The following is a 17,396-nucleotide window of genomic DNA, read 5'->3' as shown; positions in this document are numbered from 1 at the left end:
TTTCTCCCCATTTTCGTAGTTATTATTATTATTATTATTATTATTATTATTATATTTCTCCTATACATAATTATAATGATCAAGTCAAGGAGGATGAGATGGACATGGTATGCAGCACGCATATGGAAGGAGAATGCATATAGCGTTTTGGTGAGAAAGCCAGAAGGAAAGGGACCACTAGGAAGACCTAGGCATATGTGGGAGAATAATATTAAAATGGATCATAGGTAGGATAGGGTGGTTTGCACCGGAGTGATCTGGCTCAGGATACGGAAACCGTAGAGGACATGGTAATGAACCTTCGGGTTCTGCAAAATGTTGAAAATTTTTTTGAGTTGCTGCACAAGTGGCGGCTTCTCAAGAAGGCCTGGCCTCCATGGAATTAGTCATCTCTCCCTTACGATTACAATGCTATCTGAACACTACTTCGAAACAGTAAATTATATATGGGTATCATTTTTAATAATGCGTATGTGTACATCGCCGAGGTGCCTTTTTTTTTTTTTGTTAATGTTGTTGAGGGAAGCCACATTTTGCCTGACCTTACACTGCACTATTCTTATACTAAAACGCTGAAGAGCGTAACATGTCAGAACTGTACAAGCCTATTACTTTATTTACATGTATCACTTTAGCACAGAGCAAATAGAAATTCAAGGTTCTGGCGCTCCTCTCCTGCATACTGACATTTTGTTTCGCAATACCAGTGCGCAGGAAAATGATGTTGCTAAAGAACGGTGCAGATTTACTGTGACCCTCATCGCTACGCAAGGCTTTCGTATTTTGACGACCCGACCTTTCCAATCGGTTTACATTTAAGTTAAAAAAACAACAAAATTAAAATAAATAATATTAATATAAGGGTTAATAGGTTACTGGACGCATTTTCACTTATGTCACGATTCAAAACCAAGAACAAAGAGGTAGACATGAAAGCAAATCCATTTTGAAGGCACGATAAACAGGGAAGTATTATGGTTACAGGGAATTCGACACGAGAAGTTGACTGTACACCGCCAAGGAGGGGGAGATGTCCCCCCCCCCATTGTTTCGCATGGTTATGAGTCAACCTCACCTGCTGGTTGCCCACGCGTCTCTTGTATTGCCTCCCTGCCCTTCCTTCCAAATTATACTCGGGCGACGTCACTGCATGACGTCAGGACACAGACGTAAAGACATTTTTGCGAGTGACTGTATTGGTTGATCACGCTTCGTGTCGGTTCGGTTCTCCTCGGCTCTCGTCTATTACCTCTTGTGTTTTCCCTAGGCGTGGCAGAGGTGGAGAGGGAATAAAAAAAACGCTTTATAACACAAGTCGACATTCGTTGTAGGGAGTAAGTAGCGTCTAGTTCGCGCATTCAGATCACCGCGTTGAGCTATGTTGTGGGTTCAGTTAGTGGTTATAAGCGTGACGGGGTTCGCCGTCAGGGGCCAAGACCCAACGGAAGTGTTTGGCGTTACCTACGAATGGAACAAACTTGATTTCACGTGGCCTGATGATTCTTTTAAGGCTAGATTTCTAGACTCTTCGCAATTTATACCTGAAAATACAACAATCTCAGGTGTTAAAGTCTGGAGGGATAGACTGTATGTGACTCTTCCTCGCTGGCGTCGCGGTGTTCCTGTGACTTTGGCTTCTGTTCCGCTCCCAACGGCGGGACGCTATCTCAACACATCTCCCAAGTTGGAACCGTTCCCATCGTGGGAGATGCAGCATGTGGGGAACTGCTCGGCCCTCCAGAATGTACAAAATGTTGAGATACACCCGGATGGATACATGTGGGTCATCGACTCTGGAAGAGTTGACACACTATCACAACATCCTGACAGCCGGTGTGCTCCTAAAATCTTCGTCTTCGACCTCAGTTCTGGGACTTCGTCCTCTCCAGGGTACAACTCATATGACACGGACCACAGACATGAGAATACGGAACGCAATCATCAAACAACAGGTTACTACCAGGGGGGGTATAACCCTTCTAGTGACCTTCAGGGTAGATACAATCCCCCGGGTGGAAACCAAGGTGGATACAACCCATCGAGCGGCCATCATGATACGTATAATTATCCCAGAACCAGTCACGATGGATACAATCCTCCGAGTGGTAATCGTGATGGATACAACCCTCCGAGTGGCCACTATGATCGATACAATCCTCCGAGTGGCAACCAAGGCGGATACAATGCTCCGGGTGACAATCACGGTGCAAACCATTCCCCTAGGAGCTATAACGGTAATTACAACAGGCCTGGTGTTATTGTTAGGGAAGTAACATTTCCTGACTCAGTGATTTCTCGGGACACCTACTTGGAAGACATCGTCCTAGACACCGATGGCTCCGGTTATACTTACATCAGTGATTCAAGTGAGAACGACCCAGGCCTCATAGTGTACAGCTGGAAGGAAAATCGTTCATGGAAAGTCCGCGACGGGAGGTCCATGAGAGCAGATCCCGGTGTCAGAAGTTTATCTATTAACGGAGTGTATGTAGATATAAACAGGAATATCGCTGGCCTCGCCTTGTCTCCAGTTTCAGACAGCGGTCAAAGGCGTCTGTACTACTCGCCCCTCGGTAGCTACTCGCTTTTCTCTATCCCTACGTCCGTATTGAGGGATGAAACCCACGCTGTAGGAGATGTATCAGGGTATGTTAAGACCCATGGTCGTAAGAGATCTATCAGCCAGGGCATGGTAATGGACTCACACGGGGTTCTGTACTACGGGCTATTAGGGGAGAACGCTATTACCAAATGGGACACCAATCTACCCTTTGAAGGGAACCAACATAAAATTGCTCAAGACAACAATCTACTCCAGTGGCCCGCCAGCTTTGGTTTCGACTCTCAACTGAGGAATCTGACAGTTGTTTCGAACAGGCTTCAGAACTTCTTATCAGGACGAGTTCATCTCAACGAGCCGAATTTCAGAATCATCACCGCATTCACCGGCACCAAATCATACCTGTATCCGAGAACAGGGATTGATTACGCCACGTCTTCGCACAGAACTACCGAAATACTGGACGGAAGTTTCAGCGGCGACAGAAATACGATTCATCAGTCTCGACACGAACACATTACGGGCAACAATCACCTAAACGCCGGAGGACGGATGACGCCCATTTTGAACATGATAGCCGTTCTTGTTATTACCAGACTCGCGGTAGCATAGGCACCGACATCGTTCGGCTTCGCTGTAGAAAGAACACCGAAAACTTGGAGGTAATGTTGGAAATTTCGTAATCTGATATACCAGTAAGGATACATTACATCTTTCCTGCTATGACTGAATATGCAATATGTTTATTATGCAGCTATAATCCCATTACCGTTATCTAGAATAACTTTAAAAAGGGTTGACCTGCAGACCTAAAATTTGCCATTGTGCAAGCAGGATTTTTTACTTTGTTGACCGTTTCCACGGTTCTGCGCTTCGCGGCGACTGGGCCTCCGCCTGCCGCATAGGAATTCTGCCGATAAATCAGCATGCCTAACGGCCGATAGCATTCGGAATGAAGTAGTTACAATTCACAGATCACAGGAGGAGTTGAAAATGCTGACCCTCTACACGCAGACATCTTTCGAAATTAATTGTTTCGTTAAAAAAAACATACAACAATCATTCTTGCACTTACAGCAAGCCAGACACCAACCTTCACTGACGGGTGCGGAACTTCGTGGGTTAGATGTGGATTCTGTGAATTCCAATAGCAATTATTTTGCGTATTTATGTATCCCTGCAAGTGAACATACGCTACATCTGAAAAGAATGTCACTTGCTGATCGACCTCACCTTCGGCGATAGACTGTAGAAACCGACTGCAAAACCGAACCTTGCTAGCTGAATCGCGCGACTGTAAGGCTTGGATGACTGTTGTTTTATAGAATCTAAGAGTGAGCAATTGTGTTGCCGTTCTTGCGCTAGACTTTGACACCCCAGTCTCTTCAGTTAGACGTTTCAGTGATTTTCTAGGTGTATGTGCAAGTCTGGTCCTTTTGTCATCTAACTTCTCGTAGGTAAATAACCAGCCCCCCCCACCCTTTTTTTTCTTTTGTCTATTAAGAGTACCGCTGTTCTAAGTTGGCTAACTTCGCCAACAAGAGGCGGTCGCTCGGTCGGTATAGTTCGCTTGCGGATTAAAACCACGGAGTTTCTTGTTCTAAGTGTATTCATCAAATTGTGAATTGTTTGTTGATGGGAACTCTTTCATCGCGAAATTTACGTCGACAGTTTCTAGCAGATATGTGCCGTCAAGCGGTCCACAAGTTAGTTGCCTTCTTTTCGAACGTTATCGGCCATCAGGCATGCTTATTCATCTGCAAATTTCGTATGCGCCGGCCGGCCGTGAACAGGCCAACAGAGTTACAATTCTCTGTATTTGGCGTTCTGGAAAAAATCTGCATGCGATTCGATCTTCAGATATTTTCCCTCTCCCCTCTTAACATGACTAATGTTAATAATAATAATTATTAACATCATTTTAATTATAGTAATTATTTCTAGTTATTGGCTCATGATAAATGGATATGGAGACGCAAAAAAATCCGTGGGCCACTTGTTCACGGTCACAGCTTGAAAATATGCATATTTAGTGAGTTATAAAATATCACATAAACATGCACATACAATATACAGTATGTGTTTATAGACATAAAGGAAAGTAAAGCTATCCCCGTACCAGGCCGTGAAGGCCCATAGGCTTGTGAGACGTTGAAGGTCCCACATTATCTAGACAATCGGCTCACAGATGGCAATAACGTTGTCAGCCTTACGCGCCAGCCGCCCTTTACCCCCAGAAAGATTCCTGGTACTCATTTCTGTTAGAGGCTGAGTCGACCCCAGGGTCATATTGTGGCAGGAAGGATTAAGTAAATTTAAAAAATCCACCTCATCAGGAATTGAACCCGCGACCTTCCGGCTTGTAACATAGTTCCTCAGCCAACTGTGCTACCATGTGCCCCTTATATAGACATAAAACTAACTAATTCCAGGGAGAAGCATATTTCTTGAGAAGCTATGCTAATGGGCAGTCACTCAAGAAATTGTGGTTATCATGTCAAAAGAGTCCATGACTGGTCCCTACCCTAAGCCAGATGAATCCGGTACAAGCCCTCAAATCTTGTTTATTTCAGATCCATTTTTAATATCATCCTCCTCTTCAACATCAACTATAGAGAATTCTGATATTCCACATTCCAAACCTCATGCCAATTTTTAGTTGCTTAGGTCATTCCAAAGAATATATTAAACTCCAAGGGCTTAAGTATCATTTCATAACATACTAGTTTCTCTCATCATGAGGGGTTGTTAGCCTCTCACCTGACTCCATATCTGGAGAATCACCCCACTGTCTGCCTATTCAATACATTCACTTAAACTCTTCATATAAGGAAGCCATTTCATCCATCTGCAGTCTTGAGAATGTACCATGCCATAGTTACAGGGGACCCATATAACATGGCAGAAGTACAGTAGAACATTGATTATCTGAATGAATTAGTGGCAGGTGTGATTTGGACTACTGAATTAAATTCTTTATAAAACAAAAAAACACTATTATAGCCCTATCATAAGATACTGTACTATTATAATAATAAAAACCAAAAGAACTTTTAAAATAGGATTTGAAAATCAAACAGAACATAACATTAAACGCTGCCATGTGACAAAAGATTGGAATGGACAGTTACAACAACCATGTGGGCTGGCTCAGGAAGTGGAGAAAGAGTCCACATTCCTTGGCTGCAGAGTTTCAGTTAATTAGCAATTTGGATAATCAGTGTTCTACTGTATATAAATATTCACAAAATCTACACAGTTAGGTTTTGCATAATACTCCAAATCTCCTTTTCCCCCTTCACTCCCTCCCCGAAATAAGTGGTATTTCATCAATATTTTATATCAAATACAAAAAAATTGGCATAAATTCCACTGGATTTTCAGCAGGGAATCACTGTTGTTATGAACATTACTACTGTGCACATGCAACATTTTTTTGCAGATAAAAAACAAACTTCATCAAATGTTCCTAACCTCAGGAACTCCGAGAGTTCTGAGAAAGCGACTATATTTATACTATGATCCTAAACTTGATAGAGTAACAATATGCAGTGCTGCTGTCCAGATATATTCTCTGAACATTTTTTGACAGACCGGCAATGCAATACTGATTCAAGCATTCAGTCCTTTACTGTTTACTGCTATTTTCTGCTGCTCTTATTTGTAACTATTACAAGCCCTGACTATATATATATTGTCAGGCAACTATATATGGAGTTTGGATTGGTAATTGGACTTATTGAACACGTCCAAATATATGTATATATGTGTGTGTATATATATATATAGTCATGTGATAAAGTGACCATAGATGGCGTTACATTAGTAACTGGATCTATTGAACACTTACAAATCATAACTACCGTTGTCTAATTGCTTGTTTTGCGGTCGCTGCCTAGCAACAGGTCAACATGTCACATGTCACAATATACAAGGACAAGTGCAGAACTTCTAGATCTGGAAGTTACCACGATATCTTATGTACTGTTGTTATCTGTTTTTTTCAAGAGGTTCACCATGATTTATCTGCATACTGAGGATACAAGCAATGATCTTTTTAAAAATCATGTTAAGAAGTGTCTATAATTGTGTACCAAAGAATATAATGAGTTGGAATAGTATGTACAAGCTTCAAACTTGCAAATTCACTGATCCAAATACGATTTTCCAAAAATACTGCATATATGCCAGCACAAATAATCCAAGATAATGGTGTAGCAGTCTTCTAACAAAAAAAATTATAACATGACTCTTCTGACATGACCTTTCACATTGACTGCAATGCAGTTTGCAGCACTTACCAATTAACCCTCTGGTATTAGGACATGAAAGTCAAACATATCAAACGCAAAAGCAGCCACTAAGGCCTTAACATGAAATCATCAAAATCTGATCTACTTGACTACAACCAATCTCCCCACAGTCCACTTTAATATTATATTTTACCATACTCGTTTCCCAAATGTGTCTAAGTTTTCCATACTAATTTTTGGCATGCAATTGCACTGACAATACATATCCAGCCCACCATAATTTTCACACATTCTGTTGAAGAAAGGTCAAATTAAAATATGGCAAAATAATTTTCTAGAAGGATTTGGTCTCTCTAAAGTAAACGTGTTCCAGACTGCATTAAACAGCAGTGTAATTAGTACTCACAGCTGAAATCTTAAGTAACTATATATTTTTTTTATTGCTAGTGGGGTGGGACTAAGTCCCTTGTACTGAGGCCACTTCTGGCTTATTGTACCAGCCCCAGATGATAGGTGAGGGTGATTGTGGAGCAATTGGTGGAATGAAGATTGGCAGGGGAAACTGAAGTACTCGAGTAAAAACCTGCCACAGCGCCACTTTGTCCACCACAAATCGCACATGACCAGACCCGGGATCGAACCCGGGTCACCATGATGGGAAGTCAGCGACTAACCACTTGAGCTATGGCGCAGCCTAAGTAACTATATAAATCCTTCATATATTTTACATAACATAAGCACTTACTGACTCACTCCCATAGAAAATCAATCCCTCATCACTAGAACCTAACATGCATTTTGTATGTCCTGTGCATTTTGGGTCTTCCTCAGGCTATACATGGGCTTCGCTCTTTTAAACAAGTTATTATAAAAATTGTGTACCTATGATATACGGTATTATTTAAGGCTGTACCTCTCATGGCATGTATACAAGAAAATACCAGATTTACAGAAGTTCAGATCTTCATGTGAATTGTCAAACGCACGTATCTTTCATAAGAAACTTTTAACATTATCTATTTACTAAACAGCCAATATATTTATCTTATTTCAAATAACGGCACACAGTAATTAAGATATCCTAGGAATAGTTGAACATACATAGTGCAAAAGAAAACCCATGCAGTAACTATTTCACTTTAACTCTTCATATTTGTTCACAGTATGCTACAGTGTCTTTGGGGCCGTGAGAGACCTCGAATACAGTATAATCATTTACTGTGTCCAGAACATGAGTCAGCTGATGAAGAAGTGACAATTTTTCAAACTTGGGACTAGTAGGAAAAAGCTGTGCTAAAGGAGAAGCAACAAGAAGCCCAGAGACAGAGGAACAAGTCCTGTCCTACCTAGCAGCATTCCAATTGAATCGTCTGAATTTCATATCAATAAGCATTGTCTCAATAAAGGCATAATCTTATTAGTCATCATCTGAAGAGTGAGTTCATACAGATTGTCAGTGATTTGTCCTAGAACAAGTGGCACATCTGAAGAGAAACCGTTTGCTGTTTATAATATACTATCATCATCAAATTAGTGGATGGTCTTCATAAAAATATACGAAGTCTAAATTCAGAATAAGATTTACTTATCATTTATCATTCTAGAATTATCAAACTTTAAACTGTTATGAACAACATCAAGCACTGGAAACTAAAAGATCAAATAAATGAACGCAGTAAACTTATGGAAAAATGATTAGAATTGAATTAATGTTACAGTGAAACTATTTACAAGTCTCTTTAAAGCACAGCAATGTTCCCGGCCATGTTTGCCCATTCTCAGCTTTGGTTGCCAATTGATATCCGTTGCATGAGCAGAAGTGGCAGGCATTTTGACTAACAATCAGTACCTGACTGTGGTATTCATGAACATGCAAAAGATTAGTTTTATCATGATAGCTACAATAAACTTCATTATTTAATTAATTTTGAATATAATGTAGATATGTAACAAGTAGAGTCAAATTTGTAAACACTTGTTTTTGTGGATTAAAAAAAATTCAAAAGCAACATCATTCTGATAGAATGAAGACTAGATTTGCCAGAGCTAGAACCCATAGAAATGCCAAAGGAAGAGATATATGTGGTCCATAATGTCACACATTCAACAGAATATGATGGTACACTCAGTATATCACACTTTCAGAGTGTTGAATCATGCAGTTTTATACTACACAGTATAATTAATATTATTCTGAGATAATTTTGGATTCTTTCTTGTAAAAACAACATATCTTGCACTTCTCATTCTAGGAACAAGCCATTATTTGGCTTGAGGTTAATGTTTTCTGAGGTGTGTTGCCAGACAGTCTGGTAGATGATTGCCAACAGTCCATAGGTACACTGCTGCCTCCACCTTTGTGATAGAGAACTACTTTTCTACCCTGAAGACAGAGGCAGCCCATTCCTCCTAAATGCCAATAATCATCTATAACACTCTTTAAGGTGTTACATCCTAGAGAACAGTAATTTGCATAGTCACTTACATCAGAACCTCAAATCTTAACATGATTCAATTCTTCTCAAACTGATAATCAAAATATGCAACTTAAGTTCACTACGTGGTAGCGTAGTTGCTTGAGGCACTATGCTACAAGCTGGAAGGTCGTGGGTTCAAGTCCCAATGAGGTCACTGGGTTTTTTCAATTGCCCTGATCCTTCCGACCGCACTATGGCCCTGGGGTCGACTCAGCCTCTAACAGAAATGAGTACCAGGAATTAATTAAATCATTTTCCTGGGGGTAAAGTGCGGCCAGCATGTAAGTCTGACAACCTTACCGCCATCTTTGAGCTGATTGTCTAAATAATGTGGGACCCTCAACATCTCACAACCCTATGGGCCTTCACGGAATGAACAGGCTTTCACTGTGGTCATGTGTAGGTAATCTCAGGAAGTGCTGTAGATTGCTCTGTGCAAATCCATTCCTTCCCAAGAAGTCTTGGCATTTCTTGGTGAGGCTTGGCAGTGAAAAGAATTAATGGATGCAGGCAAATTATTTGCATGTGGTCCTTACAGTATATCTGCTGAAGCAGTGCTTGAAAACTCAGTTTTACTCTCGAAACCGCTTGTCACAGTAAGTAGTCAGTACCTCACATCACATCTGGAGTCTCATATTTTGTTTTGTCTGTGGGGCTATGTACTTTACATCATTTAACGGAAATATTAAGTTTATGTACCTCCATTTATTTTAAATAATTCGCATCATAATCAGAAAATTATGTATCTCCACCTCTAGGTGTCGAACCTGCTGATGAAACCAGGAATTGCAATACCTAATCAAAATATTGTGACAGAACTCTTCGGTTTTGTCTTCTAAGATATAATGCTATATAGTCTGAGGAAAGTCAACCCTAAACCTTTCCTCCTCTCTTGGCCTACTCCTGCTATTAGTGCTCTACTTACCCCCCACCACATATCTATAAGCCACACATACGAATTCTATCTCACCCACCTCAGTTATCAGCCAACCCACATGCAACTCCTCTCCCCATGGTCCAAGAGCTGCATAAATGGGCCTTTTTAGGGCTGATCCTACTTACCTCTCTCTTGTTATCTGTTGGTTCTCCATTTCTCATAGTGAGTTAAGGAGAACTGATGAGCTGTCCTGAAGTTACCTCCAGTTTTCTATATAATCCCAGGTTTTCTAAAAGCAAATTGCTTTGCTTGCTGCCTCCTCCATGCTGGTATCTTGCTTGGCCTACTCTTGAACCCTGAAGATGAGGGTGACATATTCCTCCAAAATGCTGGTTGACTTCCACTGGATTATTGAACATTATCCCAGGAGTAGAACTTTTCAAAATCATATGTAGAATTCTTATAGTTTTCCTGAGTCTCCCCACATAAGTAGCAGGTTGTGTGTATGTTAACAGTATTTCTTTACTGCTACTTTTCATTCTTCAGTGGCAACCTTACTGCCTACAGATACTTCCAAAGGCTTCATAAACATTTCTGAAATTATAAAAATACAGTAAATCAGAACACAATTCACTGCCATACAACTAGAAAATTATTACAGCACTAAATTAGAATCAGGGTGGATCAACTTAATTTTTTTTTTTTTGTAAATGACACTGGAAGAAAGAAAATGAGCCTGTTTTAATTCAGCTGCTCTGAATTGTATTTTTATGAAAACTGACATATTCTCACACATGTCTGGCATACACAGTTCTTCACCCACTCTGAAGTCAAAGTATTGTATGAACAGGCACATTGCATTTAATTTGCTTTTGTGTATAAGCTGCAGAATCTGAAAAACAACCACAGGTCAGCAATGCATCATGAAGATGCATTAATAATGGAGACATACTAAGCATACGAACCTTTATAAACCAGATCTACAAACACTGCAAACAGCCCTTAGGCAATTGTTCTCCCAAGCTTGATTAAACAATTTGTACCTTCATGCCTGGAGAGTAATATACAACCAACAGAGTTCTGTCATGTAGATATTTGCTTGTTATAATATTTGGATTTGCTGTTCTCTTGCAAGTATTCAGTGGTGTAGCGCTGCTACAATACCTTTTACTCACACTCCAAAGCTCACTAGTCTAGCAGATAAAATAATGCTATAGCAACCAAAGAGTCTTTTTATAGTGTCCCTTTATAAGTTCAAAATAGTGACATAATCCATCATACAGCTTTAGCACGATTTTAAGGACCAAAAATGACTATATATGCTGCAGCACTACATACACTGCTGTGATGACAGTTTGAAGCAAGTAACTGACAAGTGTTATAATAATCATGTGGTCAAGAGGTCTCTCAGCCTTGCCATCTTTGCTCTATTTCAGGCAGCAGTTCATGACTTTGTGACACAATGAGATGTAACTATAGTTAGTGAATTGTAACTTTAGCCACGCGGAAAGGTAAATGCTGTTGTGAAGGACACAAAGCTGTATGCTTGCAGTGATGACATTCAGAGCTACTCCCTGGGTGGAAAACATTGCCTACAGAGACCAGGAGTAGATACAAAACGTACTATACACCTGACCACACTCCAAGACACTACATTCCAAACTAGTAGTACCCATGCTGATGTAAGCTGATAAAACTGCTCCCCCAGCTCCGCGAGAGATGGTATGACCCCTCTACCACAGCTACAGTTCCGAGGAACTAACCGTAGTTACACTGCATGAAGTTGATGTGAATTATTAATGTGGTTGAAAACCTGTATGATGTTTAACACATCTGGTTTTGTAAAGTCCTCTCCACCCAACCACCAGCTGAGTAACTTGCTGACCAATCTGCACTGTACACCATGTTTAAAAATCCCCTCATGTATTCATCAGATCACACCATAATATAGAAGAGACTTGTCTAGAAACTGTCATTCATAAAAATCTCTTTTAATTGAACCGATACTGAATTCCCTCAAACATCCTTGTTTGAGTCATGGAAACGCAACCAAAATATGCCTGAAATGTGGGAGATTTAGGTATTTAATATCATTGGTAATGTACTATTGTATTTGGAACTGTGGTTTTCTTGTACAGCCCTAATTAGACCAATGACTCCTTATCACAGTACTGTTGTGAGAATGTCATGTGTTCATTAGTCCAATGTCCTCTTTTGAAACTTAAAAATAAACTGTGAGTTTCTAATATAAACTTGCATGTCAATGCCTATGTTTAAGAAATTATGTTTCCCTCTTATTCTGCAATATTTTAAGGCCCTTCTTTCAAATATGAATCATATGTCATGTAAATAACAACTTCAGTATTAAAATTGTACTCATTCATTAGTTGTAAGGTATTCAAGAGGCTCTAATATCAGTGAGAGAAAAAACATAATATGTACAATGATTTATTTACAATAAATAAATGAATGAATGAATGTAAAATTTGTTGACCCTCCTTAGTATAGCCAAATTTCATAATTAAATAACAACAAAAGAAATGCTGTTCAGGAAACCTTCAGAAACTTTATGTGCTGAAATAAGATATATAACAATGTTCTTTACTTCTTTTGGCTTATTTTGGACTTCACCCATCGTCTGGTATGTAAAAGACAAAAGACCACGACGTTTCAGAGACTGGATCTGTCTCTGAAACGTCGTGGTCTTTTGCCTTTTACATACCAGATGATGGGTGAAGTCCAAAATAAGCCAAAAGAAGTACAGTATACACCATCGTCAGAATCCTTTCAAGTCCAACAATGTTCGTATTCTGATTCATGAAACTAAGCAAAGAGTCACAAATAAATTAATTTTAAAGACAAATCTCCCATTAGTAATTGCAGTATTTGCAACCCCCTGATTAGAATCTCCAACAGAAGTATGAACCTGAATTCTAGTTGGCTATGATCTAAGGATGACAATAGACCTCTCACATTATATTTGTGCCTTTACTAGCATATCACAACATAAGTATCTTACAAACTATATCATATTGATTTTGTACGTGTTCCATTTTATTCCATAAATTCAGTATCTTTAGTGCAGTCTGCCAACTGCTAGTGTGTGTGTATATAAATATATATATATATATATTTGTAGCTCTTAATGTTTAATGTTATGTGTAGCTCATTTTAAACATATTAACGAATAGAATGAAACTCAATACAAAAAGAGAGATTATGTAAACAGTTTAATGTAGTTACTATATAGATCTTTTTATGTATTACATATCAGAAGAAACATTTCAATAAATCTAACAAGAGAAACAGAAAGATGAAGTACATTGGCTATCCCTTCAAATTCAAGGAAAGTATTAACAGTTACAACGTACAGTTGCACTAGCAAGTGATTGATGATGGCACAAGTCATTCTGGCCTTACCAGCATTATTTCATACATCAACTCCACGGCTATAGTCCGCAAGTGAACTATACCTACCAACCGAGCGACCGCCACTTGTCCGCGAAGTTAGTGCCAACTTTAGCAGATAGAGGGTGTCACGTGCTCAGCGCAACGGATCCCCACGGCCGTTAATCTCGGTTTTCTAGACCAGAGCCGCTACTTTTCCATTCAAATAGCTCCTCAGTTATCCTCACAAGGCTGAGTGTACCCCGTTCCAGACCCACTACTTCTCAGAAAATATGATAGTGCCAGGACCTCTGGATCTGTAGCCAGGAACTCTGACCACTAGACCACAGAGGGATCCATATTTAAACTGTAAATTGCTGCACCATTTGATTTTACTTAATAAAATATAAGGTGCAGTAATTTGTTTTGCCACGCATCCTCTAGTCTCAAAATTCTTGCAGTTTTGTGCCAGATACCTATACATACTTCCAGTTGCATATCTGGTACATGTACTATGTTATGCTTGATATTAAAACCGAACTATTAGCCCCACATCCAACCTAGATGCATCACATTTGTTTCCCTGCTTTCAGAATTACACAGGAAAACTTCTGACATGGAAAAACAAATAAGACATCTACAAAGAACCAGAAAATATACTGAATAAAGAAAATTTCTTATTCCTTTGTAGTTCAATGTCATCACCCATCATACAGTTTAGAATGATTATGTACAATGGACTGGAACGGCAGCAGGTGGAAGCAGTCATGTCAAATTGCAAGGCCGTATCTAGAAATTTGCCTGAAAGTAGTGAGGAAAACTGTGAATGTGGTACTACAGATGTGATGTGAACTGAGTACCATCCAAATATGAAGTAGGTATGTTAATTAATACACACCAGTGTCCAGTGAACAATGGTTCAGAAGAAAACCTGTCATAGGTAAAGAAGTCAAAAATGTGGTTAGTGAAATTCTGAACAGCCCATCCTTCATAGATCATGGGAGGTAAAGTAAGGTAAAGTTGCCCCTGTGCTTAACTAATTAAGCGCTATGCCATGAAGGCGCATGGGGGAGTGGATGTGTAGATCCACATTTTCTTGACCTCGGCACTAGTTGGAGGTTCAAACATGAAAAGGTCTTGAAGACTGAAATTTGGTTTTTGGGTAGGACGTACCAACTCAAAAACACTATAACAAATATATCAAATGATAATATATATATTATATAATAAATGCGAATACAATGTAAGTCCCTGGAGGTGATAGGCCTCCGACAATCAACCAATCACAATCGTACAGACCAGGAGGAGTGAATCGACTGAACAGTTCAAGCTCCCACAACAGAATGGAACCCTCGCGGTGGACCTCAGCCGACAGGAACCGGGAAGTGGAACATTGGAAGGGGGAAGGTAGTAAGAAAGGGGGGGAAAGCCTCTGACGTAACACAGACATGGCATTACAAGGTGAGTGGTCAGCTTCATGCCCCTGCCATTTTTACCCCTGGGGAAAGAGCCCCCAGGTACCCATGCAATAGGAGCCTGGATGGGCCCCAGAGCTGATCTGGATGACATGGAGAAGAGAAAATTTTGACCCTACCAGGACTCAAACTCTGACCCCTAAGTCATCCAGCTCATAGGCAGCTGCTATACTGACTGTGCTACCCCGGCTCATGATGGGTGTGAGCATGTAAATGAATGATATAAAAAAAAACATGGCAGGCATACAAATTACTCATTTCACCAGCAGAAATACTCAGGCTTCAGCCACAATATAATTGTTTGTCAGTATCAAAATATGTTCTCACTTCATGATATAGTCAACCAAGCCTGTTCTGATTTCACACACTTATTCCATATTTTCCAAATTCTTCCTTGGTGTCAGTATCGTTTCTGTTTATAATGCAGAATGTTTTGTTTTTTGCCATCATTCTATCTAGATGATTTACCCAAATCTGTCTGTAAAGTAAAAAGTAAAGCTATCCCTGTACCAGGCTGTGAAGGCCCATACTGTTGTCTGTACTTATCTATTTTATTTTGTACTGACTGTAGCGTCAGTTTTTCCCTAATATCGTCTTTCCTTCATTCATGAAAGTACACCTTTAATTGATCTTAAATATCTCATCTCCACTAAGTACATTCTATTTATATATCTTCCTTCAATTGTCCTCTGTTCATCCATACAGCAAAGTTGGTACTGTTACTGCTTTATACAATTTCAACTATTTCTTTCCTTGTTTCAGTCTTCAAGCTTCCTCTTAAGGTACCACACATTCTGACGTATTTACTGAATTTGCTACGTGGGTCATTTCATAAATAATGCACAGGTTGGCAACACTGCGGATTAGATGATGCAACAACAGTAAGCCTCACGTCAGTTACAGTTCAGGGCTTGAAAAAGAAGCGTGTTATTTTGTTTCATTTATAATGTACTCTGTTCTTAAATAACGTGAGTTAGAAATGGAGCCTGCACAGTTCTCGGGTATTGTGACTGTTGAAGATCGAAACCTTACATGGAAAAAACCCGACAGAAATCCACTCTGCTTTAAGGGAAGTTTGTGGCGAGTTAACAGTGGACCATAGTACAGTTTCTCACTGGGCTAGTCGTTTTCATGGTGGTCGTGTGAGCATAAACGATGATCCAAGGCCAGGAAGGCTGAAAACATCAACAGAATAACAAAGTGTGAAACTTGTGTCAGATGATCTTGAAGAAGTTTGTCGTGCGACATGTGAGGAACTTTCTGAAACCACAGGGATTCCACAAACGTCAATATTCCAAATTCTGACAAATGATTTAAAGAAGAGAAAGATTTCTGCGTGATGGGTCCCTCACTGCTTGACTGCTGAACAGAAGCAGAAATGCCTCGACATTGCAACCTTGCTGAAAAAAGATTTGACGTTGAAGGTCAAGCATTCCTGTATTGACTTGTCGCTACTGATGAAACGTGGGCTAGAGACTTTGAACCAGAGCTGAAAACACAGTCCAACAAGTGGAGAGGTCCATCTTCCCCATGACCAAAAAAATGTTGACAATCTCAATCGAAAGTCAAACAAATGATGATCTTTGATTATGATCACCAAGGAATCATCATGACAAACAGAATTCCATGCAGGAAAAGTGTCACAGCAGTTTATTATCGTGACTTTATGCAAAATCTGCGCAGAAAAATGCACAAAAACCGACCTCAGTTGCTCAAGGATGGGCCGATCATTCTCAATGACAACGCTTACCCGCACATCAGGAATGTTGTAACAGAAAAGCTGCGCCAATACAGTTCCAACTACCATCTTTTCGGATTTGTGAAGGACCAGCTGCGTGGACAATGGTTTGAGACAAGGGAGGCAATTCAGACAGCAGTGTATCAGTGTCTTTGGATGGCTGGAATGGAATTTTACAGAAGGGGAATTTTCAAACTCCCAAAACACTGGGAGAAATGTGTACAAAGAAGTGGCGATTATGCGAAAAAATAAAGGAAGGTCTGTAGATTGAGATGGTGTATTTGGTTTGTCAATAATAAAGCATGTTACTTTACAAAAAATTGTTGCTCATGACTTTCAGTATGACCCTTGTATATAAGCTTCTGTCTAACATATACTGTTATGTGTCAGTGACTAGACACAGCATTTGATTATGGAATTTAGTGGATGCTTATTGCTCATAACTATAGATAATATAACATTGTCTATTCTACAAAACCTATGAATAACTACAGTTACAAATAACTACTATGCCTTCACCACTCGTTTGGTAGCAGTTTCCGAGAGTGGGGACCGTCTTTACTGCTTTTGTGCTCAACGGTTCCTGTGCTCACTGGCTGGCGACTGACTGCTAACTATGGTCCAGGTCT

At 39.8% G+C, this 17,396-nt stretch overlaps 1 protein-coding gene across 1 annotated transcript; it reads left to right on the top strand.

Annotated features, from left to right (window-relative positions):
• Positions 1-1,311: 1,311 nt before the first annotated feature.
• On the top strand, positions 1,312-9,197 carry LOC111873121 (protein yellow). Its single transcript, XM_023867550.2, has 2 exons — positions 1,312-3,222; positions 7,977-9,197. Exon 1 carries the CDS (start codon positions 1,379-1,381, stop codon positions 3,170-3,172), a length of 1,794 nt encoding a protein of 597 aa, XP_023723318.1. The 5' UTR covers positions 1,312-1,378; the 3' UTR covers positions 3,173-3,222; positions 7,977-9,197.
• Positions 9,198-17,396: the final 8,199 nt, after the last annotated feature.

Source organism: Cryptotermes secundus, unplaced genomic scaffold (genome assembly GCF_002891405.2).
Source record: "Cryptotermes secundus unplaced genomic scaffold, Csec_1.0 scaffold246, whole genome shotgun sequence".
NCBI lineage: Eukaryota > Metazoa > Arthropoda > Insecta > Blattodea > Kalotermitidae > Cryptotermes > Cryptotermes secundus.
The sequence above is the reverse complement of the archived record's forward strand: the minus strand, read 5'-3'. Positions and strand labels throughout refer to the sequence as shown.